Source organism: Anopheles arabiensis, chromosome 2, assembly GCF_016920715.1.
Source record: "Anopheles arabiensis isolate DONGOLA chromosome 2, AaraD3, whole genome shotgun sequence".
In the NCBI taxonomy this organism is placed as follows: domain Eukaryota; kingdom Metazoa; phylum Arthropoda; class Insecta; order Diptera; family Culicidae; genus Anopheles; species Anopheles arabiensis.
The window spans coordinates 28239681-28267317 of NC_053517.1; the positions used below are offsets into that span (position 1 = coordinate 28239681).

Genomic DNA, 27637 nt, shown 5'->3' on the forward strand with positions numbered 1-27637 from the left:
ATTGGGATTAGTGCTCGTTGAGTCTGATCCCTTTGTAATTGTTAATAGGTAAAATGGGAATTGGAAGTAGAGTGAAATGAAAATCAAACTTAAACTCTGCGGCTTTAATGTTTGGATTGACTTCTAATTGGGAAATATGTAAGGCTTTTTCTTCTATTTTTCGAGTATTTTTCACTTTGCAACATCATCGTGTGTATCTTAATATTAAATAGTAAATTAACTTCAAGCGATTTTGACCATCCGGTACATCAGTGCTATCCAGTGTAGCTGTAGTACGTACAGCGAAACGACCACGACCGATACTCAACCCCCAGTTATCTCTTTACCGAACGACCCCGGAAACCCGGAAAGCAGATGATGATGCTGCTGATGATGATCCCCGTCAGTGAAGGCCTATTTTTATTCCCCCCGGCCTGCAAGCGCGGTCTGTATCCAACTGCACGGAGCAAAAAAAAACGGGAAAATCTCAACACCATCCCCACATAGCCCCATAAAGCCCATCATTTACAGGATTTCACCGGAAACGAACATGATCGGTTTGGAAAGCCCGGAAAGTGGAGCTCGCGAACGCAATCGGCCTCATGTTGTTCCTCTTTATCGCTGCTGTGCCTCTTGTGTCGTCGCCAAAGTGCCTCAACACTCATGTGTGCGTGTGTCTGTGTGTGTGTGTGTGTGCTGGTGCTTGAGCTTGGAGCCGTACGGAGAAAATTTACGGCTTGCGGGCCAAAGACGCCGTTGTTTGGCGTTTGTTGATTGAATTCATGGTTTCATCTTTTGGAGAGAAAGAGGCGGTTTTATTTTGTACCAGTTGGCCTCTCTTCTTCTTTTTTTTCCTTTATGCGAAAAAAGGGTGTAGGTATTCCGGGGATTGGTACTCCAGCGAGGGTCAGATTGTATGCTGCTATAGCAGTTTCCTTTTTTTTCTTGCTTCGCATCTTCCATTCGCCTTTGCCATGTGGGCCGTTTTGTTGTCTAGTACTGTGTTTCGGTATTTTATTTCGGCAATCGCTTACGACACGAGCGATTTGCTCAAGTGGTTGTCGCGCCGCAGCGGAATGCCGGCAAAGTGGTGGGATATAGTGGGAGAACTGTGCTGAAGAGGTTCGTTCACCCGACACCAAAGGGCGGCATATCAGCAACTTCACCACAACAGCTGATTTTCGGGTATTAAAGTGGTGAATCGAGAAGATGCACGGATTTAGTTGGACACAATACAAGGGAAAAACGGGAATGGTGAGTGAGAAAAAAAACGGGCAAAAGCACAATCAGAATTCTCGCAAACGATGAAAAATATGCACAGCGAAACGTGATACCAGAAAGTTTGATCGAATTTGGGTTCGGAAAGCGGGGAGAGAGAGAAAAAAATATATGCTCAAGCACCCTTAAAAGTGAGAATGGAATTTCGATTTCGCTGTCGATTCACTGCTGTTGAGTGGAGATTGATAGCTGCAGCTGGAGTTGGTGAAGGGTTGTATAGTGTAAACAGAAAGTGTAAAAATAAAACAAACAAATTTGCAGCGAAAACATGCAGGGACGAACGAGATACACTGCTGAAGCGCAAGTGACATTCGATCGTATTTTTTTTTAGACCAAGCGGGAAAGCGTTATTTTTAATTGTTCCTTTTACGGATAAAGTGGATTCAACTTTTGACGGTTGAACAAATATTCTACTAGAAGTCATTCTTTCTTGTTTTTTCTTGTAAACCTTTTATCGGATGCTAAGAAAGAAATGAAGAAAGGTGAATTATTGTGAACTACCATGCGTCTCCATAGCTTTCACCAAGGACACTTACTTTGTACCGGAGAATATCAGTGATTGTCGTGTGCGGTGTTAAAATATGTGATAAATTTTAATGGTCTTATAAAATCTTCGAAATGTGCTGAGACAGGCATACAAACGTCATTAATACTTCTGTGACTAATACCTTCATATACATGGATTTAAAATATTATTACAAAATGTGTTAATCTCATAATTAGTTTTACCTTTTATGCTGCCAAAAGAAAAGGGATCGAAGCTAAACTACACTGTGACTGTGAGAGTTTCGAAACCACAAAATAAAATATACTTCACAAATGGGCTTACCATACCTCATATACAACTGATTCATGCTAAATTTAAATACTTTTCTCGTTAACAACATTTCATCAAATACTACCGAGCTCAACGGGTTTCGAGTGTACTAATCCGTGACTGTCAAAAAAAAACCATAACAACTGGGTAGTATGGCAATAGGGCAGTATGTGAGGTAATTCAATTCTAGCTTGCCTCACAAATACAACGATACTTCTTCGGTTTGGTGAGCCATTTTCCCCCAACCCGTACAGCGAACGTGCACAGGAGAATAAACGCGCCGGAAGTGGACACAATCGAGGAGAGCTGACCGGAGGCAAAACTTGTGTTGTGATATAAATTGCTCAAAACATTCTTGCATTTCCGTGCCAGCATTTGCACGCTCGCCGCCCGACACCAGCACTATCCGTCAAAGGAATTGCAGGCACTTTTATGATCACAATTTATGGCGAGATTTTAGCGCCGTCGGGCCTGAAGTGAATTGTTTTGTTTTATTGCGCCGGACTGTCGGGTTTTATTTGCAAATAATTGCACCCGTGAAGCATGGTTTCGACTGCTCCGGAATGTCGGTCATTAAAAATGCGTAATACTTTGGGTTGGGTTGTGAGGATTTTTTTCTTCTTTATCGTTTTTGTTGCCAACACACTGCACAAGATTAAGGTGACAACCAATGGCAACAACGGAGAATGGAATGACGATCATGCCGTAATTTGAATGTTAATCAAATGAATGGCCGGGCGCCTTTGTTCGGACCTAACCGGTAGGAACCCGGAACTACCATTTGTGGTTCGTTTCGGTGTGCGGAATGATCCGCCGAGTGACGCAAAATCTGCGCCTTTCTTGTCACAACAAAGTAATTGGAGAGCTGAAGCTGAAGAGTGGAGAAAAAAAGTGTTGAACCAAAATATTTCAATTACGAGAGGAATTCTTACAGTAGGACACAAAAACTGCCCCGAGCTGCTTGATATGATTGTGATGAGTAATTACATTCTGTGCTGTTGAGGGTGCAAGTTGTGTGAGATGAAGGTTTTGTTTTGTATTAAAAAAAAGAGTACAGGTTTGATGAATAGAAATGATTATTACGCGACGGAAGCAATTTGTTGGAAGCCTCACGCAGCACGTACAATGCAAGAAGATGATTTATCATTTCGGTAACAACTGAAGAGAGAACAGAGGATCATTTCGGTAACCAAATAGCTTTTTGAAATGATTCACCAAATCTGTCGTGCTAATGATCGTAATGCACGGCAAAGAAGAAACATTTGCATCAATACTGAGACTATTTAGTTTACTTAAGGTTTAGTTTGCATTACTTATCAATATTTTCTTCTTTTCTTTTCTTCATCATCTCAATTTCAATTTAACCTTGATTGACTGAACTTCTACGAGCTATCAATTTTGACCCATCTTTAGATAGTCAGTCGATCGAAGGTAGGCTTAGTTTCAAATTGGTTTGAAATCTTCAATCTGTAACAAACTGTCTCATAAAACCTGCCCAATATTTGGAGACAAATCTTTAAAGCATAAAAAGCTACCTTCAGTTTCAGCTCTCGACCAAGTTTTGTCCACTTCCAGGCACTCCTATGCACGTTCGCCCTCCTCGCTTGCCCAATGCCAATCGGTGTGTGTGTGGCTTTCTGTTTCCCTTTGTGTGCGTCTCTTTGTGAGTGTGTGTGTGCGTGTGTTTGTGTGCGTCTATTTCCATCCTCCTCCCTCCCATCAGCCCCAGTTAATCTTCACCCACCTCTTCGTTCTACGCTCTCCCGTCCCCCGCTCCGTGGACCAGTCCGATCCTATTCTTTGCCGAGTACAGCGTGCAGCCGTACCTGGACGGTAGCCGGGCGGCCATGTGTCTGACGAAAGCGTCCAACGGCTGGACGTTCACCTTCTTCCTGATGACGATCTCGCTGTTCTTCGTGCTGCCGCTGGCCATACTGGTCGTGCTGTACGCGATCATTGCCCGCAATCTGATCGCGAGCGACCGGTCGCGGCTCAAGATCCGGCTCAGCAAGCCCGAGCTAAGCCACAAGGCCCGCAAGCAGGTGGTGCTGATGCTGGGCGCGGTCGTGCTCGCCTTCTTCACCTGCCTGCTGCCGTTCCGCGTGCTGACGCTCTGGATCATACTCGTGCCGGAGGAAACGTTCCAACAGCTAGCGCCCGAGCGGTACTACAACCTGCTGTACTTTAGCCGCATCATGCTCTACCTCAACTCGGCCGTCAACCCGATCCTCTACAACCTGATGTCGTCCAAATTTCGGAAAGGATTTCTGCGGCTGTGCAGCTGCTCGCAGTGGGCGGGCGGAGCGCACGGTCGCCGCAAGGGCCGCAACCGGTCGGCCACCTTTACCACTACCACCACCACCACCACCAACACGACGTCGAGCTCCACGTACGGGGGTACGGGTCCGTCGCTCGCGCTGGACAGTTGCCGATACGACCGCAGCAGCAACAGTGCCGAGGACGGTCCAATCGGGCGGAACAATGGGACGCAAAAGCTCACATTATCGCTGGACGATTTGCGCCTGCAGCTGCCGGCGGATGGCGACTGCTCAACACCACCATCGCTTCCCGCACCCTCCTCCTTCTACCGCCTCAATCTGGTGCGCCAGTACTCGAGCCCGCTGCTGCTGTTCTCGTCCTCGCCCGCACCGACCACCCATCGCCCCACCAGTGCGTCCTGCCATCGGGGCGGCGCATTTAAGCGCCAGTTTAACGTGACCTTCGACGAACCGACCGGCGACGGTGGCGGCAGTCTGCTAGCGTCCGCCGAAGCCGAACAGCTTCTCCTGCGTATCGACCAGCAGCAGCAGCAGCAGCAGCCCGAACCACGCAGCCAACCGTTGCGCAATGCGCTGCGGATCAAGTTTCCCCGCTTTCACGGTGCAGCGGCGCGCACCCGATCGGCGGCGGGCGGGAAGCGCCGAAGCGACAGCAATGGGCGGACGGCCGCAACCGTAAAGCAGCTGTCGCTGGACGAAACTTTACTGACGGCGGCGATGGCGGGGCGAAAAGTTTGACAATTCCAGCCGATGGACGCGTGTTCGATTGGAAGCGAAAGTGGCCGCCGTTCGTGTGCCCTCCCTGTGGGGACGAAGCTCGGCACGAGCTGGTACGAAACGTCCTTCCCCCCCGTGGTGTCACTTTTGCGGTCGTCATCGTCATCGTCGTGGTCGGCCACTTCTAATTGAGTTTCGCTGTTTTGGTCCCAGGATCGGTGTGCGGGTGGTCTTGGCCTTTGCACGTCGCCGCCGGCCCGAACGGGGTGAAGGTGTTGAAGGTCGAAGGGTTTCCTTCCGGCCGCGGGGCGGTCACTGACCTTTCGTCTCGAAGAAAGCAGCTCGTGAGGTGTGTCGTAAAAGCGGCAAAAGGACAAGCGAAAGCTAACCGAAGCGAAGAGGCACGGGATGGAGCACGGATCGTTGCATTTTTGTTGCTGTTTGGTTACATTGTGGGAAAGTGGCCAAACGTCGGCTCATATAATCGTCACCCGGTAATAAGCAGCAGCGTTATCGTTACTCCCATGTTTTAAGGGATCGCTCCCCACACCAGCGCCGCAACGTGTTTTCACCTTACGGGTGCCACCGCAAGCTCTTTAGCGGGCGAATGTTTATACCAAAAATGAAGAAAAGGAAAGGAAAAGGCGAAAAAAAGGGTAGGAAAAACAAACAAAAGGGAAGGAAAAGTACGAGACGGAAAGTGAGAAGGATGGAGGAAAGCGAAAAAAACACACACACACATACCGAATCGTCAAATGGCCATCCCCGTAAATGGTCGATTGCATTTACTTTACCATTCGAAATGCTAGTCCGTGAGCAAAGTGGGAGGAAGTGGGTGGGTGCGCTGTAACCAGAGAGGCATATGTAGCGATATTAAATAGTATTTTCAGCCGGGTCAGGCGTTCCAGGGGGGCGTTTGTGTGTGTGTGTTTGCGAACGTCTGCCATTTTTGGTAATGTGAAGGATTTCCTCCCCGGAAATGATTTCAGTTTCGGTTTGATTGTTTTTAGATTTTTATTCTTTCTTTTCTATGTATTTAATGCAATCGTCTTTATTCGATGCTTAGCAGTAACAGAAGCATGATTGTTGATCCGTGTGCAGCGTGTAGGGAGGGGGGGGGGGGTAGGCTAGTACGTTCCGTTGTACCGTGTTGTGTATTATACGTTTTATTTAATCTATTGTTTAGCATAACAAACACCGAACAAAAATCAAAGGAACAACGCAAGTATGCAATTATTAAAATCGAATAATAAAAAAAACCAATAGCTTTACTGTGGCCGACGACCGGATATAAGAACACGAATCGAAACGGTAATTTATTGTATTAAAATAAACCCACGCGAGCCAACATCAACAAACGATCAAGTTCGAACATCAGACACCGGGAACACGATTTGTTTACCTTTCCCAGTCGAGCGAGTTTGATTTTCTGGCCGGCCAAATTAGCTTCACAGTCGACTGGTTGCTACTAGCAACAAACTTCTTCCTCGAGTGTCATTGCTTTCCCAACAGCTGAAGCTGAAGTTTGGTGCGGGGCGTGGTGGTGATGTTTTACTTGCAAACGCCAGCAGCACTTACACTGCGCCCGCTGTATTCTATCTCGCTCTCTCTCTCTCTCTTGGGCCGCCTTGGGCAGGATTATAATTTACAGTCCTTTTGGGCAAACAGAGCTTGATCTGTTTATAGCACGCCATCATCATCCTCATCAACAGCATCATCATCAGCGTCGCTGCCACGAGACGGGACGTACGTTGAGCAAACACCGTCAATCCGTCCGAGATAAACGGGGCAAAGCATCTGAATTGTTTTGACTTGTTGAAAAATACTCAGCGGTGCCGGTGGGAAAGCGAAGGTACGCTTAAAGGGAAACAAACATTAAGCAACTGTTTTTTAGCCCCAAACCTTTTGTAAAGGTTTTGTAGCTAGGTTGGTGGGCCTAATTGACAAACATTAAACACGACAAACGATTAAATTATGGCACATTCAACTGCCTCACCAGTGCCTCACCCGATCGAATGAGATTTGCCGCGTCGCCGCACATTTGTCTTGCTCACGAACGGGATGACAATATTTCACAACACCTTTGCCTTCGGTTAACATGCACGCACGAGCACGGCACTGGCATGCCATAAATAAAAAGTATTAGATACAGCACCAAACACCCAAAAAAACATCAACACAAACTGTTCGGAAAACTGACCGGGTGGCCACCGATAGGTTTTGGTTCGCTTGTAGGTGGACAAAGCCAGACCGGGGGAGGAAAAGTTATCTCGCACAAACGACCATAAGTCTCATCTATTACCGGACGGTATCTGCCAGTGACAGGGAGGACAACATTCGTGATAATACACCGGCTGCCGGTACGTGCCGTGTCGATTTGATGCATGTACCCATATATCGGTTAGATTAGTTTTGTCCCATTGGCAAGGATATCCGGAAGCGTGATTTGGCAGCAAACGGTGTTGAATGTTAATCACTTCACAGAACGATACACTTCAGTAATGATGACCATTTCAACGGCAATTTAATGTGATTCGACTCTGTAAATATTCCAGCAGTTGGTTTCGATACGCATTTTCTCTTTAAAATCTCATCTTTCATACCCATTCACTGTAAATTGTAGCTGAGTGTAGCTGATTCGTAACGCATCTATTTCATTAGTACATTGTTCACCACTTTTGTGCACGTAAATGTTGAAAGAGCGTAATGATCACAAGCAATGTGTGGCGCATGTAGTAGCAAACACTCAGTGGAGATTAACATCGCTGCAGAAGCCGGGATTGCTCCTTCCCAGTCGTGCGTTGGTTTTGCTAATGGAAAAATGAACAAAACCCGGGTAAGATTTGTTTGCTGTATATAAAATCATATAAATGCACCAATATTAAATTAAATTGTTTCACATCAAAACAATAACCCGTTTGTACACTTCACACACACACACACAAACGTCCTTTATCTCCTTCCCCGAGACGGTAAGTATGAGCAATGACAATAAATGTTGCAGGCAAAGTACAATACGGTCGCTACCAAATTCTTCCCACTTCTCCGAAACGATTAGCTGCAGACAATTCGGGTACGGGTTGAGGTTGAGTTGTGCGACATTCCGTTTTCCCCGTATTCGCAAATGCAACGCACGGGGACAGCGCTGTGTAGGCTGCCGTATCTGAGGATGAAATATTACAGTTTTGTTGACACTTTTGCACAGTTGTTGAAAGTTGAGTTGGAATGTACCAGAATGCCTTTTTCGGCAAATTTCACTCCGACTGTCCGACCACTACGGTTGACACCATGCGTCTCCACGCTCAACCGACGCGTGGAAGAATGTCCCTTCGTACGAACGACCATGCGCCTCCATGGGGTAACGAGGATGCGAACAAACTATTCGGCCCCAAGGCTCGCGTGCGCTCGATTACATTGCAAACGGCTGTAAACTGTATGCAATTAATGTGCTGCTTTTGAAAGTATGCCCGGCTCTAGTGGTAGTAATTTAATTCGAAATGATATGATCACTTGTCAACCCGTCGTGATGTGGGGTGAAGGTTTCTTGTTTACAACGAGGGTTTAATGTCCGGTCATGTGAACAATTAATTTGTCAAATGCTGCACAAAACTATTTGCAACATAAATTGCTTTCATTTGCCGATAAGGGTCCCAAAATTGTTGCTCAAAATTCCATTTACAAAAAGACAAGTCGGACTGTTTTGCCTGTATATTTATCCCAGAAAGTACCACACAGCACAAACTCATAATCAATTCAATTATTCCACCCACAGCATCATTACCACCACACGCCCTTAAGCAGCGATAATTTGCGAATGAATGAGTGCATGAACATTTCTAGAAACGAAAACTTGAACGATAAAGTACTTACCAGCGCAAGTGTAAAACCTCGTACCGAGTTGTGACTCCACAGGCATGTGAATGCTGTGTGCTTCCTCATGTTTCGCCACAGTGCTTTCCCCACCGGTTTGTTTTGCTCGTGTACGCTTGCAAGCTAGCTGTGAGCTTTCGTGTGAGCACGATCGGTGCACAAAGTTTTCACTCCTCAGCCAAAACAAAAAAGTTAGAGATTAGAAACTTTGTGGAAAGCCGGGGAAGGAAAATCAACCCTCGCGAGAGTGTGGGAAAATCTTTTTTCGTTCATTCTCCACTAAGACACAGTACACCAAACTTTACCCTTGAAATGCAACCAGCCAGACAGCCGCTCGAACAGCGTTCGAATGGAAAATGTATCCTCGCCCAGACTGGCAATACGCAATACGAAACTCTCTCTCTCTCTCTTTCTCTCTCTCCCCGCGAAGCGAGCGAGACGAGGCAATTCCGGGAAAACGACAGTACCGATCCCTGACTTTTATCAATCGCCCGTCATCGCCCGTTTGCGAGACGAAATTAACGCACATGCCGAGACGGGGGTCTTTCCCAAAGGGCAGACCCAGGAAGGAGGAGAAGAAGTGTCACCCGCTTATCCGCTTTGCGAGACGCATTTACCCGGGTAACGGGACGCTGCGTTCTAATGAGAAACTACATTACAATGAAGACGCAACAGCGGTTGGCAGATCAGATCCTTACCGGGTCGTGTCTGTTTTGGCCGGGAAGCCTTCGGGTCTCGCCAATGAAATGGCAATGAATACATTATCGTGTCTGGCGGGGGGGGTTTTGGGTGATGAAGGTTTCAGATTTACCAAGCGGTAAAGTGCAACGAGTAGACGACTCGATGAAAATGGTCCATTTTATTCGGTTTAGAAGTTGAAATGCTTCGATCGATCGAATAATACCTACACCAAACCGATTAAGTGACATTTGCTTTGCCATTTACCCCAATCTCGAGCAAGTTTTCATTGATTTACGAAGAGGTTGTTGGAAAAATTGGCTTGTTAAGACCGGCGCCCCGTTCCAGGACGGTTGGCTGCGTCGCCTTGGCAACGTGTTGCTCTTTTCAAAAAAGGGCCAGAAAACAAACCACAACAATGTGCAAGTAATTTAAGCCTCACACTGGCACTGGCACTGTACGGGCACGTCGAACGAAGTGTCTCAGTAAATGTGTCAAGTAAATGTTGCAAGCAGCGAACGCTTATTCACACTCCCGTCACGTTCATTTAGGTTCATTTGGGTTTAAATTGTACACCCTTAAAGCGGCAGAATGGCGCTTTTGCTCTGCCAAGCACTTGGTTTAATTTGTGTAGGGACAAAAAAGCAAGAAAAAATCTCCCCTTGTTTCCTTTCCGCTCCCAAGAAAGGGTCGTTTCCTGTGCAGGCGATCCTCTGTTTCCTCTGTCAGGACGCTTTGCCCATAGGATGAATTAATTGAATCTGCCGCGTGTTTTGCTGGCACATTAATTTCACCGGCTCCGTTTGCGGTCCACATTGCGTGTTGCGTAGCGTTGTTGCGCATTGAAGCTAAATAGGATGTGAGCTTTCCTGCTTCGGAGAGATTCGGGGTTTGCCGCTGTTTGCCGCTGTGCAAGGAGATTAGAAACTTTAAACGTCCCTTTTTACCCAGAAGCAGCAGCTGATGAAGCTGATTAAATGAGGGATCTGTGTAAATGGCAGTAGCTGAAAGCGTGCAGGATTAGTAACCTCTACAGCGACGCATGTGAAAAGGGCGATTTAATAACAAACGTGAACATTAGAAGCTAAACAAATAATTAAAAGAAATAATGCCTAACGAAAGTAGTTTCCTACATTCAAATTATCATTTAGTAAGTAGACACTTCCCGGTAGCAAAAGAATACTATGCATGATTAATCTTTTAAATTTCACCAGCAAACACGGTTTCTGGGATTGCGTTAAAGGTAAGCACACCTAGGCACTGATGCAATAATTTATTTAAAAAGAACGATCCAGGTAAGTGAGTAAATAAGTAGAAATCCTTGCAGAACACATTCCATAAGCACCGAAAATTGATAATAAGAATTCATCCTAAAACGAGCAAACGATACTTTATTATCGATAAACCAATCTAACTCCCATTTCGCTCTCCATACCCTCCCCCTTCCGGTAGCCCAATCCTGATGATCTCGTCGTACGAGTACGTGGAGTACATCGATGGCAACATGGTGGCGGCCTGCCTGTCCCCGGTCGACAGCTTCTGGCCGGCGTCCTTCTTCGTCGGCAGCATTGTGCTGTTCTTCATCGTGCCGCTGCTCATACTGGTCGTGCTGTACTCGGTGATTGCGAAAAACCTGATGGAAAATCCGACCATCATCATGTCCAGTGCGTCCAGCGGCAACCGGGGGAACGTGTACAAGTACCGCAAGCAGGTGATCTTCATGCTCGGTGCCGTGGTAGTGAGCTTCTTCGTCTGCCTGCTGCCGTTCCGGGCGCTCACGCTGTGGATCATCATTGTGCCGAGCGAGGCGATCGTATCGATCGGCATCGAGCGGTTCTACATACTGCTGTACTTTTGCCGCATCATGCTGTACATGAACTCGGCGATCAATCCGATCCTGTACAATCTGATGTCGTCCAAGTTCCGGAACGGGTTTCTGCAGCTGCTCGGCTGCGGCAAGATCGTCCGCTCGGACAGCATCTCGAGCGGGGGGACGCGCAAGGGCGGCGGCACGTTCCATACGGGATCGACCAACTTGAGCAGCTCGCTCGGGACGAGCCAGCGGAAGGGCGGCCAGCGGGAGGAGAGCAGCAGCAGCACCAGCAGTAGCAGCCTTCGGCGACCGACGGTACAGTTCCAGCATCCGCCGGTGAGCGACGAGTGGCACCCGGGGCAGGGTGTACTGAGGCGTCACAGCAGCATCATATCGATACGGGGAGCCACAGTGCCGGCTGTGGCCGGGAATGGAAAGTCGCACGACAGTGCAGTCCCGCCGCCGTTGTCGGTGCGCGCAAATGGTAATAAGATTGTCGAGGAGGAGGAGGTGGCAGGGGATGGCTGTCTGCAACAGGCACTTGCAGCAGTAGAACCACCAACACCACCACCACCACCACCACCACTGCCAAACAGTAACGGTTTCCATAGGTTTAAGGATAGGGTTAGGATAGTCGGTTCGCGCCAGTCGTACCGGGCAAGGTTAGATTTTCACCACTACCGCACCGGTGGGTATGTGGGGCACGGGCAACTCACTGCCACTACTACCACCACCAACAAGAACACTGCCACAACCGAGGAAGAGGAGTCCACCGACGTTGCCGCCCGACCGGAAGACGAGCCACCGCGCCGAAGCAATGACAATAATCGATTTTCTCTACTGCATGCCGCTACGGCGGCACTTGCGACGGCAACTACTGCGGCTACCGCGACAGCGGTCATGGTGATCGTGGCGGCCAGCGGGTCGGTCGATCTGGTCGATGAGTCCACCGATCGCGAGCGTCCCGGGGAGCGGTTCCAGCCGGTGGACCAAACGGATTGGACGGGGAGGGAAGCAGAACGAAATAATGGAAAGGAATCGCCTGCACTAGCGGCGTCGTGCATAGCACCGTCGCCCTGTGCTGTTGGTTCAATGGAATGTGATATTTAGCTCCTGGAGCAACGGAAAATTGCACTGGTTTACGGAGGAGTGAGTGAGTGCAGTTGCAAACTGTACGAACTTTGTAGCAATCGGACTCGAAGAGACAAGCGAACGTTATGAACGTTTTCAATGCTTTACTATGTTTTTTTTTCTTCTTTCCTGTGCAATTACTGCAAGTGGTCTTGTTAGGGAACGGAAAAGATTGGAAAAAAGAAACTAAGAACTAAGAGCGCAGTAGAGAGAGGGATAAAGAGAGATGGAGAGGTACACGCAAAGCGAACGGATATACCAAGTATTCCTATGTTGTACATTCGAAGCTATTTATACCGAAACATACAACACAACACAGATCAGTAGCATGTAGACAAACAGAGAGAGAGAGAGAGTGGAAAAAACGGTGGACGAACATTTTATGTGTAAAACTTTATCCCAAAATAAAGCAAAAAAAATACACACTCTGATGGAGGATTCATAAAAAAGGGCAGTTCCAAAAGTTTCATTTGTTCCAAGGGGGAGAGGGGGTGCTGCAAGGATGGCAGCACGGGAGAAAGAAGCTTGCGAAAACGGCAGCGAATCTTTAATCATTCAGCCAATTCCACAAACAAACCACCATATCACGGCAAAGTGGTGAAACGTGAGTAACTAATTTCTCCTCCCTCGTTCGCACTCATTACCGTCATCGCTGGAACACTGGAGCGATTGGACAGCTCCCTACTATAAAGTCACTTTTATGGCTTCTTCCCACGCCTGGCAGCGATGATCGATAGCGCAAGAGCAAACCGTCGGCCGGCACCGTCATGGAACAGCGAAAACCGCCCCGGAAACCCCAGCCCAGTAAGTATTCGCGTAAACAAATCACAGGCAAGCAGGCAGCCAATCCAACTGGCCATCCGTTCCATCCGTATATCTATTATCTAAGCACGCACCAAAGAGGCTTTATGGTTGTGCCACGTTATTCTCCGCTCGTAGTGCGATTGTGTCTTGCCGAAAGATACGGACACTGCGTTTCAATGGAACGCTACGAGCCTTCAGCTGGATGAATGGATGGGCCGGACTAGCCGCACACAGGGCCTCCTTTTGAGTGACATTAAGTTGATTTTAATTATTTGAAATATATAGCCCCGGGAGAGTCATTTTGGGAGGGCAAATTTGCTTAACTGACACAACAATCGAAATGGCAAAGAGCAAGGAAACCCCCGGCAAAACTGCGTGACACAGGGACAGATAACAGGATAAGAACGCAAAACGCGCCGCGCTGGGTTAAGGTTTGTATCTCTTGTGAGCGTTTTTTTGTTTTTAATATTATTTCGTTAAAAAAGTACACCAAATAGGATGGAAGAAAAATGGTGGAATAAATTGTGGCTAAGTCTCATAAATACAGCACCGCACGGAACCCGCTTGCGACCGGCGAAGGCAGCGTCCAACGATCCGCGAAGGGGATGCGCAGCGGCATGGGAGGGGACGACTAAGGGGAAGGGAGGATGAATCCGTGTTTAAGTTGGATGTGATTCTGCTACAGCTAGTCTTTTCTTGTTGCGCAGTAAGCTAAATACTGCTTGTTTCGCCTTAGCTTAAGCCTAACCTCACGACGCGTACGTTTCCTTAAAGCGCCTTTGCACGTGCTGGTACGCGTTGTAGATCCTACAAGAGCAACAAAAAAGCGTTCGTTAACATTGATTCGCAATCGCAGCGCCCTCCCCCGAACACACTCACTTCGACTTGGCAGTTTTGAAGGACTTCTTGCGTCCTTTGGTTTTTTTCTCATCCGAATCGAGCGAGTTGGACGAGCTGGAGGCTGGCAGATCGATCGGTGCTATCGAGATGCAGTTGTCTGAAGAAAAAGAGGAAAACATTAAGCTAAGTATACAGATACGCACACCGACACAACCCCGAATCATGCGTCCCCTTACCAGGGTGTACGAAAAATGCCAACGAATGACGGCCACGGGTGCGGATCGTTTCCTCCTGCGGTATGATCACGCGATGCTGCAGCGCGCTAATCTTTTCGCCCGTCCACGTCGACAGCAGCTCGCCCGCATTGATCAGGATGGCGCCGGGCAGATGGCCGACCCGTTTCCATCGATCCGTGCCGGGCAGCTTCACCTCCAGCCCGCCCTCCGAGTCCTGGGCGAGCAGCGTAAAGGTGCCGTAGTCGCAGTGCGCCCCGCAGCGCGTTATCTGCTGCAGCTCCTGCTCCTCCTGCTCCTGCTGCTCCCGCACCTTCGCACGGTAGTCCTCGGGCAGGGACAGGTCGATCTCGTCCTTGGTGCAGCGCTGCTGGCTGTACTTGCACGTCCCGCGCAGCAGCTCATTCTTCCCGTCGTCCTCGATCAGCGGCGGATAGTAGAGCAGCCGGAATGTGGACTGGTTTTCGCCCTCGCCGTCCAGTATGTGGCGGTGCTTCTCGAGAAAGTACCCGTACGGCAGCTCCATCCCGACGGCCAGCGCCTGCAGCAGCAGGGCCGACAGGCGCTTGAAATCCGTCGCCAGGTCGGACACGTGGTCCCGGAAGCCGGGCAGCGGTTCGTCCGGTAGCGGGCCGCCGTCCGGCTTCAGCGTGCAGATGTTGAACGTATGCCGGATGTCCTTCGATTTGCCGTCGAACCGCTCCTGGCCCGGTTTGATGTAGCCGTGGTTCGTTTCCCCTTTGCGCAGGTACGTTTCCTTCGTGTTGTCCGACAGCTTGCAGAAATCGTCCAGATGGCCGTACACCTGCTTCATCTGGGTGGATAGGGAGGAGAAGGGAAATTGAAATGAGTTATCAATGAGTTATACCACGCCCAAAATTGTCGCGGATTGTTTGTGGGCAATGCGCTCCCATCAGGAAGCCATAACATTAATTCCACTTATTATCGATCCTAAAACTTCGCCGCAATAGGTCAACGTACTCATCTGACCATGCTTTCGGCAGCAGTTCGGCTCATCCACAGTACTAGGAGCAGTATTTAAATCGTCTGTGTCGGTGATGAACAACAATGCCAGAGTGCCGCGGACAACATCGTAGCGAAATAAAACACAAACTTCCTTCCACCATTTGCTCTGCAGTGGATGAGGTCGTTAAATAACCGTTTCCATGGCGCTGTGATACACTATGAGGCGAGGACACTTCTTTTTTTTCTATTTCTTTTGGAGGGCAATTGCCGTCACGCGGCTATATTGACAACCGTTTACTTGTTTGTGATACTAATTCCCTTACAATTTGGACGGTCGTAAAAAAAAGGTAAAGCTTTCGGTGTCGAGTCGTTCGCCAAACAACCAGACACGATTACATCTGGAGGGGGCGGGGCGATGGGCCAATGTTCCGACCCCTCGTCGTACCGTGGGTTTGCCGTACATCATTTGCTCACGAAGAAAATGACACGCATTTAGATGAACTTCACCGAACTACAGCAACGCTAAACGTCTCCTCCTCTCCTCTACTTGCCAGTCATCGCAGCCGGTTAATGCTACGCGAGCTTTTGCGGCAGTACGTGTAGCTCTTTAATTTGTGTGTTTGTCCCATCATATCATCCTATCCCGCTTCGGACAACAGCAGCCAGCGCGGCAGCAAGATTCAACATCCCACCACTGAGCTGAAGCCTTCCGATGCGAGCTCATTTGTACCACGTGTTTTGATTGTCCTCGTGTCTCGCCCGGACAGCCAAACACAACGTGTGTACGCGCAGTACGAAGGAATGGAAAATAGAACGCAAGATGATGATGATGATGATGACGATGGTGAGGGAATGTTATGGGAATTAAAATCTTCCACTTCAGGTAATCACGGCAGGCACGAACCACCAGCCCCGTCGATACACACGCGGTGCGCACGAGGTGGATGTTTTCCTGCACAATTTATTGCGACGCGAGCTTCAACGTAAAATGGTACCTCGAAAGGAAGCTTTACAACACACGAGGAAGAAAACATCATCATGAAGTTTTTCTTCAGAGTACATCCCGGTCCTTCTTCAACCACCGACACGCAAACGGGGTGAAGTTGAAGGTTAAGTGCCGTACTTTCACTGGACAAAAACAGGGCGATGATATAGCCGTGTGGGGAGAGTGGAAACATGGTTGCGCTTTTTGTCTGCACGCCACTGCCAAACGATATTTAAATCCTCCCTCTCCAACACACACACACACACACACACACACACACACACACACACACACACACACACACACACACACACACACAACCACTGCGCCCATTATGAATGAAGTGCATGGCTCAACTGACAAATAAGGCCAAAACAGTAGCATAGGTCCCCGATGGTGGAAAGGTGCATCAGATAAGCTTTAGCCAAACATCCGAAGAAGTTGGTTGTATGGTAGCAAAAGAAATGGATAATGTTTTTATTTGACTTTATCCGTTTGTTTGTAGAGCCCCAATTACAGGCAATAAAATGGTTCCCCTCCCCTGCCAGATCACGATGCACCAGTTGCATGTGAACGGAACGAATTAATGATTCGTTTAATAAGATACACTACTCATCGTCCAAATTCATTCGGATCACGGTGCCATAGTCTCGAAGTTTTGGTCTTATGTGGCGGCAGTCAGTGGCCACGGACGTTAGACGACAGGCAAAACCGGCGAAACCACTACGACGCAAACACCTTCTTCGCTTAAAAGTGGATTGTTATCTCCGTCGGTAGCACCAATCGGCACCTGCTTCATTATGGATAATTTTCGTCCCTATCTTGCTGCCTCCATCTCGCTCGCCTGTCCTCGACAACGGTCCCGAGCCCCAAAGGGCCAAACAAATAAGGCAAGTGATTCCCCGGAATCACGACCTGTGTGACGCAGTTTCGGTACATTTTCCAGTGCTTCGTTCGTGGCCAGACGCTCGGTAGACTGTACCACGCTCTCTGTGTTTATCGTCTAGACCGGTGGCGCATAAACAAACCGATGAGCAGCACAAAAATCCACTCCCTTCGCCGTTCCGTGTGGCGGAACGCGGTCCAGACACGGCCAGGCACGGTGGCCCAGCCATCGTGAATCCTTTTACTAGTAAAGTTGTCGTTATGATGAATTATGATCGTCCGTGTTCCACCTTCCTTCCCCGTGTGTTCCACCAGCCGGAGCGCACACTCATTTCCGGTTGGCGCGCTCTCTCTCTCTTTGTCCTGCCGCGTCGAACACGCACACAAATGGGATCCACGTCCTCCCAGACCGGATGCGCCACTGTTTACTACCAACAACAAAAAACGAAGAAAACGAACGGCGAGCGCGGCGAACATGTTTTCAAAAAAAAAGGGGAATCGTTCAAAACAGAGCCGAAAAGTTCCACACGGAGCTTTGGTCGGCACGACCTGTACGCGACAAAACAAAACGAACCAAAACAAGTGCGTTCGTAACCCCATCCTCCACCACGCTTTTGTCCTGCCAGCGTTATCGTGTTGCCCCTTCCCATAATGGGTGTTTGGGGGGGGGGAAGGTTTCCGTTCCGCTTGGTTAGCGTTTGGACGGAAATTCGTGTTAATTGAAGGCGACAGACGTCAATCGCGGATTTGTTAGACAGGGCATATCGCAGTTGGCAAAGATAATACGCAGTTCGGCGCGTTAATCCTGCCTTCGAAAGGCGGTCCCCGGGCTAGCTTAAGATACCGGAAGCAACGGCAACGAACGCGAAGGGATCTAGGGTTTAAGGTTTAAGCCACAAAGCCTAGCCACAAACCACCCGTCGCCGTCGCCGGACCTTGGGGGGACGCTTCGAGGGACAGTGGAGAAGTTTTCTTTTTGTTTTGCATGATCTCGGCCACAAACGGGACGGTACAGTGGGCGACAGGTTCTTATCGGTTTTGTGTCACGATCACGTGTGTGGGCGCGCGCGCGCTCGCGTCAGCAGGAAGATTGTTTTGTTTGCGACTTCTTGTTGCAACTTTGTAAAGGAATGTAGCTCACTAAAAGTAAAACACTTGCTAGTTATATTATGGCACGAATACACACAACACACGATCGACCCGCGAAGGATGCACGATCGTTTCTTGTTCGCTTCCTATTTGCGGTTTGGTATGCGTACTTAAATCTCCTGCTATGCTGCTTCCGCTTACCTTATCCTCCGAGATGCCATGGTTTACCAGCAGCGCGATGCCTTTTTCGCTGAGTGCCTTGTGGAGCTGATGGCCGACACGATTCACCACCGACCGGATTGGACATTCCTCCGTACCTGTACACCGCGCGTGTGTGTGTGAGTGTGTGTTGGTGTGTCCAGCATGAAACGAGAACGATAGTAAACGACATTAGAAGTGCTGTTGTAACACACTTATTCGCCCTCCGCCACGAGAGCACGCAGAATTACACCGCCACTGGTGAGCTGAACAAGAGCATGGAGGGGTGGGTGGCTTGCGGTGCAATCTTTACGAGTTCGCGTCGAGAATGTTGAAATTCCACGGCGAGGGGGGAATTGGTGTGGGTGTGCGGGGAACGGGAATGTAATTTAGATTTTCTGCTTTAATTACAATAATTTTAACGCGCGCACGACACCGCAGCAACAATTAACGCCGGCGGTTCGATCGGAAAATTACGACACCGATTCTCGGCGCACGAAGTTCGTTTTTTTCTGTTCTTTCTGTTTCTGTGTTGGGTGGGGTATATTACGGTGTAAAGGGAAGTACAGCAGCTGGCGGAAGGAATGTAACCACTGGGGATTCATTTCATTATTCATTCGTCTAGTTCGTAAGCGCGTATAAAAATGTTACAAATCCCCACACCCGTTATAATGCGCTTTCAAGTCCCAAAGTCCGAAGTGGATTGATTTTCTATTTCAACTCTGTTAAGAAAAGGTACCCGGGTTAAGTGTTGCAGAAATTCTAAGAAAAGGCCTCCCCACGCATACGAGTGTCGAGCGTTTGCTTAAGGGTATGACCTTTCCAAGTAAAGTAATCCGTTCGGTGGCGAGGCCCGCCACCACCACCTTCTGTCTGGCAGGCTTGTCAAAATTCCTCGAACCTTTCCTGGAGCAGAAGAAGCAGACCGAAGGGACTAAAAATAAATAAGTAGATAAATAAGTAACACCCCTTTGCTCATTTCCCCAAGTGAGTGTATGTGTGTGCCAAAGCTTCGACCGATATACTTTGTTGCATACCGTTGAAGGGGGAGTTTTCATTCCCTTTTATGCTCGTCATAGGTGGGATTATTTATCATCTTTTTTTCTTTAACCTCCCTTTCAACTTTTCAATCAAATTGCTCAAACGACACTGTCAGCGACATCAAGCGCTGACAAAGTGCGCTTGAACATCTTCACCACCGTCGGCGTACAACCGAATCAGAAGAAATAAATTCAAATCGCATCCGAGAATGTGTGCGTGAATGAACGGAGGTGGGGTGGGGTGTTATCAAACGATTGCCGCACCCCAGACCCAACAACCACTACTACTTCACTTCCCTCCCTTCCCAAATGGCACGCGCTGACGTGCTTGCTTCCCGGCGTGTTTCCGCGCTGTGGCTTGCGGAGTGATCACCGACATTAAAACGTTCTTCTCACTCGCCGCGTTTCCGGCGGAAACTGGCCGGAAGTCATAGTAGCAGCAAAACGAAATCATAAAACTGAGAGAGTGCGCCAACATATTGATGATACGAACAGATTTGATAAGAAATTGTTGTACGCCGGAGGAAGTAGAGAAGCAGTAGGCGCACGGGCGGAGGGATATAAAATGTGGCTTTAAAAGAGAAAAGTGGTTCCACCAAACCTATGCCCCCTCGAGTAGATTGGGCAGAATTTCCGAAGTGTGACGCTTTTTTTTTACTTGAAAGCGAAGAATTAGAACGAGACGACAAAGCTTCGTTTTTTATAATACTTTTTTTACGTACCTTTTTACTGTGTACAGCTTCATGTCACATTAAAGGGCAAGGGGGATATCCCTATTCACCTCCCATTCCCAAGTCCCATCGGTCGGCTGCCGAACCACCGACAAATAATTTACGACAAACTCATCGCTTACTGACCAATATTGGCAGGGGCAGGAAGGTTAATAAAAAAGGGGGAATGAGAATAAGCAGTGGACAGTGGGGGACAGCGCAAAAAAAGCGCATTTCATGCACATTTTTTACTACTCCATTAAAAGCCGCCGTCTGTGGGACGTCATCTTAACGTCAAACAGAGAGAGAGAGAGAGAAATAAAAAACAAACAAACAATAAGAGGGTGGTGTGACACGGTAGCAGACGAAAGAATCACCATACTGTCATAGGATGTGGAGAAGAAACAACAACAAAAAATGGAGGTCAACCGGAGGGTGGGAAGAATTTAAGGGCCACAACAACGGCCGGATGATTAATATTTCGCTGCGCTATCTTTTCGATCCGAGCCGATTTCGGTCCGCTGTGCGTTGTGCCCCATTCACCACAGTAGGAGGCTAACTAAAGACGACGGCGACGACGAAGACGATGGTGATGATACACTCCAACTAGTCTGCTAACGCATTAATTCGTCGATTCTTGACCCCGTGGTCTCGGACGTTACAACTCCCAAAAGCGGAGGGTGGCTTTTTTTGTGTACGGAGTACCGATTATCTGGGCCACTGCTGTCCCGTCACCATGAAAACCGCAGCTCTTTTTATCGCACGCCCCGATCATATATCAGCAAAACGCCCAGCTAGCATCCCGGCCTGCTTATCTTATACTAGAGGCCTGGTTTCCTTCTTCCCTTTTCGGTCTCTGTGATGATGATATGGCAACAACCGCTAGCACTAGCTGGCTAAAAGGTTCTGAACAGTAAAAGATGTCGCGCGGACGTTCACATGCCAAGCGGTTGATGAGTTCCAGGAATCAATCAAACAACGAAGGATCATTCATTCATTCATTCGTAGAACTGATCATCTCCGGCTGGACCGCCGCCTCGAGAGTAGTGATGTGCTTTCTGAAGCGCACCAACGACTCCGATCCGACTCCGACACCGGCAAAGCAGGACCCATTTGTTCCGCCCGGAGTCGGAGTCGTCCAGAGTCGTAGTTGCTCGGAGTCGGAGTCGTCCAGATTCAATCGGGGTCTGGTGCAATGTGCTTGTGATCAGGCATTTAATTTAGTTGTATTTTTTGTCTTTCACATGTACTTCATAAATAGATCTTTGTTTCGAAGGACGAGGGCGACTCCGGAACAACTCCGGACGACTCCAGAACGATTCCAGAACGACTCCGGACGACTCCAGAACAACTCCAGAACGACTCCGGATGACTCCGGAACGACTCCGGACGACTCCGAACGACTCCAACTCCGAGCAATTCCCGGCGATCACAGACGGCCTCAGATGATTCCGAACAATTCCGGATAATGCTGGGCAGACCTACCTTCCGGAGTCGATTCCGTATGTTTGCCAAGGTTACCCATCACTACACGAGAGCGTGAAGTGAAGTAACACATCTCACACCCTAACCTTCGACAAAACGACAAACCTTCAGACTTCAGAGAGCCGAAGAAGGGGTCGACGGAGGCGACGGATTAGATTCTTATCGCCGGCAGAGAATTCGAGAGGAATGTAACCGCTTTGCGGGGTGAAACATTCCCCACTAGTACTAGTACCCCGGTACGGAGAAGGGGCACTGAAGACGGTGCTGGTTGATAAGGACCCGCCTGTGTGTTGAGATGTAAGAAGAAGAAAAAAAAGGGAAGAAACCAAAACATGCAAGGAAAAGTGAGTGTTGCCGTGCTATCAGATAAACACGGCACACGATCATCTGCGGCAAGCGTGTAAGTGGTTTATTTTTACACAAAGCCGTTGTAACTCGCCCTACCACTCCCTCCCGCGCCCGATAACAGCTCTTGAGACAAAGTTAAATCCGGGGCCGCAAAAGGAACGGGGTGACCTGCTTCCGGCGGTTCCACCTGTTGCTTGCTGGCAAAAAAAACCCTGCGCCAGCGTGTATGATCTTTGAACTGTTTAAAGGGTGTAACCTCCTTTTTTGTGGACAGGTTGGACACGGTCCCGTTGTGCCTCCGCTGGGCTTGTGAATGATTTATGGCAGGGACGCTGCAAGATGAGGGGACCCGCTTAGGAACGCTCGTAAAGCAATAAAATTTGCTGCAAGTCCGCAAATCGGCCCCAAAAGCCGCGCCGCGTGTGCCAATGAAAAGCGCCTGTGTGTGTGTGGTTGTTTTCAGCGATAATCTACTAATCGATTCAGTATGGGGAAAGCCTGAAAGCTGAAACAGCTGCCCGGGGGACATCCCCGCATTTTATGACAAGCATAAAAGAAAGCATCCGCGCCATTCCCTCCCCATGCAGCGAGGCCACTTGAGAACTTATTGATTTTTAATGGCAGTGATATGATAAAAAACTTTACAACCCCTTTCGATGGAGGGGGTGTAGGCCTCGTGGCACTTTAACCCATGTCGGTGGATGCGGTTTTGTTGCTTTCGTAGAAGGTTTTATTCAAACAAAGCTATTCCTTGTGCGTAAAACGTAAGCTTTCGGAACCAAACCACCAGGAAGTATTGTTATTGAGGTGTCAGATGTCGAGTAAAGCGTGAAACCAAACTTTTCGATACATCTGAAGTGCAAATAGATAAATTCCACCAATGCTCTAACGCACCACTGAGCCACTGAGCAAGGTAGAATAAGTAAGGGAGACATCCCCACAGAGCTAGGGAGACAACGGACACAAACAAGCGTTCATTAGCACGGTCCCAAATGATTGAGGGAAGGAGACACGAAAATGGCTAAACTAAATACTTGCCGCACCCCGCACCACCTCCCGCCGCACGACTACCAAACATGCCCGATGCTCTCTATATGTGCCAATTTTCTTTTAGCGCCTTCCAATTAGAGATCTTGATGGTATCGGGGTACGCCATTACGGTTCCTCCTTCGTTCCTTTGGTTGCCGCCTGCTATATTATTACTAACGCGGCAATAAGGGGACACATTTGCAGGAGCCGCCGGCAGGAGGGGAAAAACAACGTGAAATTAGCCAGAAACGTCTTCACGTGTTTGTGATTAACCCGGTAAACGATCGTGAGCGATCAATCAGTGGCTGGTTGGAGCATGAGTGGGGAGTTCCAAACCGCCGTACGGTTGGCAAACTTACAGCAAAAGCCTCTCTATTGCACTGTCTCTTCTTGTAGTTTTGAACTCAATACCGGGAAGAAATGATATTTTTTAAATCGTAAGGCACATAATGGCGCATTTGTCTTGCAGTGAAACAATTTCGCAAAACACTTCAAGCATAGTATTGCCCGATGAGGGTTGTGATAAAACACAATCGCAATGCGCAATGAGGGACACATATAAATGATTATTGCTTCGAAGAAACCCGCTCCAAGTCACGCCAACAACGTTAGTTGATTTGAGCAACCAAACAGCGTGAAAGGAGTGAGTAACGCTATGAGCAATCGAAATATGTACCAAACAAATAAATACATACTGAGCAAGATTAGGGAGTAGAAATATAAACGCTTAGGCAAACAATTTATGTACGCCGTACAGTACACTATGCCTAGGGCCCTACAACGACAGCATCATAAAATGGTCGTATTTGAAAACTTTACGATTGTTTAGTCTAGGGTTTAGTTTAGGGTGCAAGGAACACACGGCAAAAGGGTTGTTCTATTTTTAATAAAAATCCCCCCCCCCCATTCCGAGGGCATCAGTTTAGTTGAAATACAGTCCGTTACACTGTGGAGTTCCCAGCCGGTATCGGCTTGTCTTGCCCGCCCGTTAGAAGTGGTAAACACTACAAACCACCACTTCACTGCAGGACTTCCCCTGCTCCATAACCGAGGGAGTGTTTTTGTTTGTTTTTTTATTTTTTAAGAAATGACCGATCATTGCCAGCTGATCTGTTTTAGCTCCTACACTGCCCAGAGGAGTGTTTTAGCTCCTACACTGCTTTTTGGTGTGCGTGTTAGCGATCACTACGAAGTTTGCACATGCAAACCACACGTAATAGAACGTCCAACACGGGAGAGTGACATCACAATGCAATCCCCTCCACAAACGAGGCCCTCGTCCCGTCGTCCGGAGTGTGCATCGATTCCGATTCGATTGCTTAACTATGATTTGTTTTCTCTCTCTGTCGACATCACACTGTCTCTCTCTCTCTCACACACAGAGATCTTTATTGCCACCGGAATTTTACATAATTGTGGATCGTGCTTAGCGGCACGACTAGTGAGACCAGTGACTGATCGGTACATCGGACTGCTTGCAGTGATTTGTCAAGCTCGCGGTGCGATCGGCAATGAACCACGCGGAGGTTCCGCGCCGTGATGATTCATTTCGCTCTGCGCCGACCGTCAAATGAACCTCTCTCCTCCGCACCGACCAATGCGCGCGGCGGCACTGTCTCAGTGTACATGAGCGCTGCGCTCCGAAGATGCTGCGCGGTGATCTCGCGCAAACCTTCGCGTATAATATTCACGCTCTCCGTGTGTGAGTGTTTTTTTTGTAATGTTCTGCTTCTTCTTTCTGCTCCCGAGATACACCTCGAACCGAACGACAATGTCCGCGGCCGGCCTCGGACACGCCGACCGCAAGTTACACCGCTTTTCGCAGGGGGTCGAATGGTCCAACAACAAACCTGGAAAGTGGCGCGGAAGCACTGGTGGTGGCAGCAGGTTAGCGTCAATCGAGTTATAATTCATTTGCAAATGAGGTTGTGGCCTTTCAATCGATCGTGCCAAGTAGCTGGGGCAGCACGCCGCGCTAACTGGCTCCGTGCGGGGAGAGAGATCACTTGAAACCGACTCGAGGCCAGGCACAGCCCCGTTGCACAGGAGGTAACAGGAGCACTAGAACGGTTCGCCATGCCCTGTCACTAACGATCATCTCGTACGCTCTGCTCCCTTCCGGTGAGGGTTACAAGGAGGATCGTGAATGAACGAATGAATAAATGATTTGATGCTTTGAATGTGTGCTCTGTGTGCGCTCTGTACGTGTGATAAAGATTGAGCAGAAAGAAAAAAAACCCTTCCTACTAATTAATCAAAAAGCTTACCACAATGTGCGAGATCGATGATCGGTATCTGGCTCTTGGACAGCAGCGTGTCGACCTTTTCCTCGGTTGCTTTGTTCTTCAGCATGGTGATGAAGTTTGTCGTTTTTTTTGCTATGCGATGTTTGCTTAGATATCGTCACAAATGGGTTATGCTGTTGCTATAGCCACCCCTACTACGGTCGGACAGGTTTTGGAGGCTGTATTTGTATGTTCCCCTTACCCCGATCGCTCACTACTCTAGCAGTGTCATTCGTTTCGAACCAAAAAAAAACTCTATTTGCAGCCAAGAGACAGGTCCGCGATCGCACGCGCGTGTATGTATATCTGTCAGTGTGTTTGTGTACTTTTATGTTTTAGGAGTGCGTATCTTCTTTTGTTTTCACCACCAAACAGCGCACACACACACACACACGTACACACATATGTTCACGCACGCTCAACAAATACACACACACACAGTCAGCACTCGGTGACGTTAAGGGTAACGGGGCGATGAAGCATGCAGGCGGCAGCCAGGGCAAATTTCACTTTTTTCGTTGTACAGCAAACCTTAGCGAGGTGGTTTTTGTCCACCACCCGGTAATCCTGGAAAGTTATAGCACACACCTGCGCCCACACTGCCAACACACGAGAAGCTGACCGTTTTACTTCCTCGAAAGGGGTGTTGTGCGATGCATACGTGCGTTAGTGTGCCTTTTCTTGCTTTTCTTCCTCTAACATTCCCCACGCGCGTGTGCTACACGACTGCTGCACCTCGGTTGCCGTGGTGATGATGATGTTCGTTTGTACGTTCACTACTACAGTTCACTATCATTTCCTCGTTCGCGATACTACAGAAAAAGCGTGTGCGCGCCCCACGCAATCGAAAAAAAAAAGATTGATCGAGTGATCGATTCGTCGAGTGACACAACACACAGCACCAGCACTCCGTTTGCGCGTAGCGAACCTCACTTCACTCCGGGGCTCGCTCGTATGTAGGGCCTGTTGGTGTGTCTAACACAACCGTTCGTGCGCGCTCGTGCGTTTGTCGTGCGCACCAACCGCGGTATGTTTGCACAAGTGACTCGACTGCTCGCGCTGGCCTCGAATCACACACTAAGCGGTCGGTTTTTTGCCGCAGCGGTCTTTACCCGTTTGCCAACGCGTATGACGAATGCGTATGCGACAAAAACGACGTCCGCTCGCTCGGCACACGGTTAATCTCGGTGTACAGCGGAATCACCGCCACTGCCGACCGGTGGGGATTGTCCGCGAGTCACCTAGCACCAACCCCGACCAGCTGATAAGTAGATTGCGATAAAAGAAGAACACGGCGCGCCGGTGCCTCAGCACACACACACACACACCTGTGAGTGATGGGAATTGTTTCGCCCGTGCTCGGTGCGCTTTTCCTACTCGACACCTACCAACCGACCAACACTGCGATCGTGGCTGGTGTGTGTTGTTGTTGTTGTTGTTGTGTGCCACACACGCACGACACGTTGCACTTTTTCTGCCCGTCTGGCTGCTGCAATTGCACGCGTCCTACTAAGCCCGTAGCCTGGTCGCCGCCGCGCTGTGGTGAAATCTTGAAATCACAGCGCAAACACACACACACTGGCGCTGGCCCACCGATCCGATCCGAGTACTTTCGAAACAAAAAAAAACCGGACTTACTACACCACCACCACGCGAAACGATGCTGATGAACCGCTGACCGATCATAAACGTCGGCGGATCGCCGCGTTGTATTATTTATTCACTCCTGTCCGCCACGCCGTTCACACCTGAGGGGGAGGGCCCGAGACCCAGCCGCGGTTCGTGTGCTTGCGCTGGCTCCCTGGCTGCTGTCGCTGGTTCAACAAACGGTGCCAAGGAATATGCTGCACTGACCTGTGTGCTTGTGTGTGTGTGTTTGCTTGCGCTGAGATTGGGTAGAAAATGAGTTATATGCTCTTGCCGTTTTTTTTTCTTTTCTTTTCTTTTCCTTCCGCTATGCTGCCTGTCCGTAGCTGCTGGCCGTCTGGCAGTGAAAAGAAAAACAAACAAGAAACGAAAAACGCTTCTTCTTTTGACGTTTGTCTTCACACACGCTGCGCAGCGGTGGCGACGGGCAGTGAGATGATCGTACCACTACCATGGCAACAAAACTAAACACACACAAACACACACGCACAATACACACGCAAAGAGCTATTTACAGTGCATTCGCGGCTA

General features: G+C 48.8%; 2 protein-coding genes across 3 annotated transcripts in view; one reads left to right on the forward strand and one right to left on the reverse strand.

Annotated features, from left to right (window-relative positions):
- The window catches only part of LOC120897764, a 33408-nt gene extending 20361 nt beyond the window's left edge, over positions 1 to 13047 (forward strand). The window contains exons 4-5 of the mRNA XM_040302847.1: positions 3861 to 5085; positions 11045 to 13047. Of these exons, the coding sequence (XP_040158781.1) occupies positions 3861 to 5085; positions 11045 to 12541 (2722 nt within the window). The 3' untranslated portion in view covers positions 12542 to 13047. The remainder of the gene's footprint in view (positions 1 to 3860; positions 5086 to 11044) is intronic.
- Positions 13048 to 13792: 745 nt separating this feature from the next.
- LOC120901370 (proline hydroxylase buaE-like) lies at positions 13793 to 27467 on the reverse strand. Of its 2 annotated transcripts, XM_040309248.1 has the most exons (5): positions 25442 to 27457; positions 18566 to 18681; positions 14443 to 15253; positions 14246 to 14363; positions 13793 to 14173 (listed from the first exon to the last, which is right to left on the reverse strand). In XM_040309248.1, the coding sequence occupies exons 1-5, from the start codon at positions 25524 to 25526 to the stop codon at positions 14116 to 14118; spliced, it is 1188 nt and encodes a 395-aa protein (XP_040165182.1). In that variant the 5' UTR covers positions 25527 to 27457; the 3' UTR covers positions 13793 to 14115. The 2 variants fall into 2 exon arrangements, with proteins under 2 accessions (XP_040165182.1, XP_040165192.1); XM_040309258.1 differs by lacking the exon at positions 18566 to 18681 and having other exon boundaries at positions 25442 to 27467.
- Positions 27468 to 27637: the final 170 nt, after the last annotated feature.

What these genes read in the sequence shown, in the direction of transcription:
- LOC120901370 (XM_040309248.1), bottom strand. Translation starts at nt 25,526, where the DNA reads ATGCTGAAGAACAAAGCAACCGAGGAAAAGGTCGACACGCTGCTGTCC. An exon ending in CATCGATCTCGCACATTGTG is followed by an intron (nt 18,682 to 25,441) that starts GTAAGCTTTTTG and finishes CGCGGTGTACAG; the next exon opens with GTACGGAGGAATGTCCAATC. An exon ending in TTCAAAACTGCCAAGTCGAA is followed by an intron (nt 14,174 to 14,245) that starts GTGAGTGTGTTC and finishes TTGCTCTTGTAG; the next exon opens with GATCTACAACGCGTACCAGC.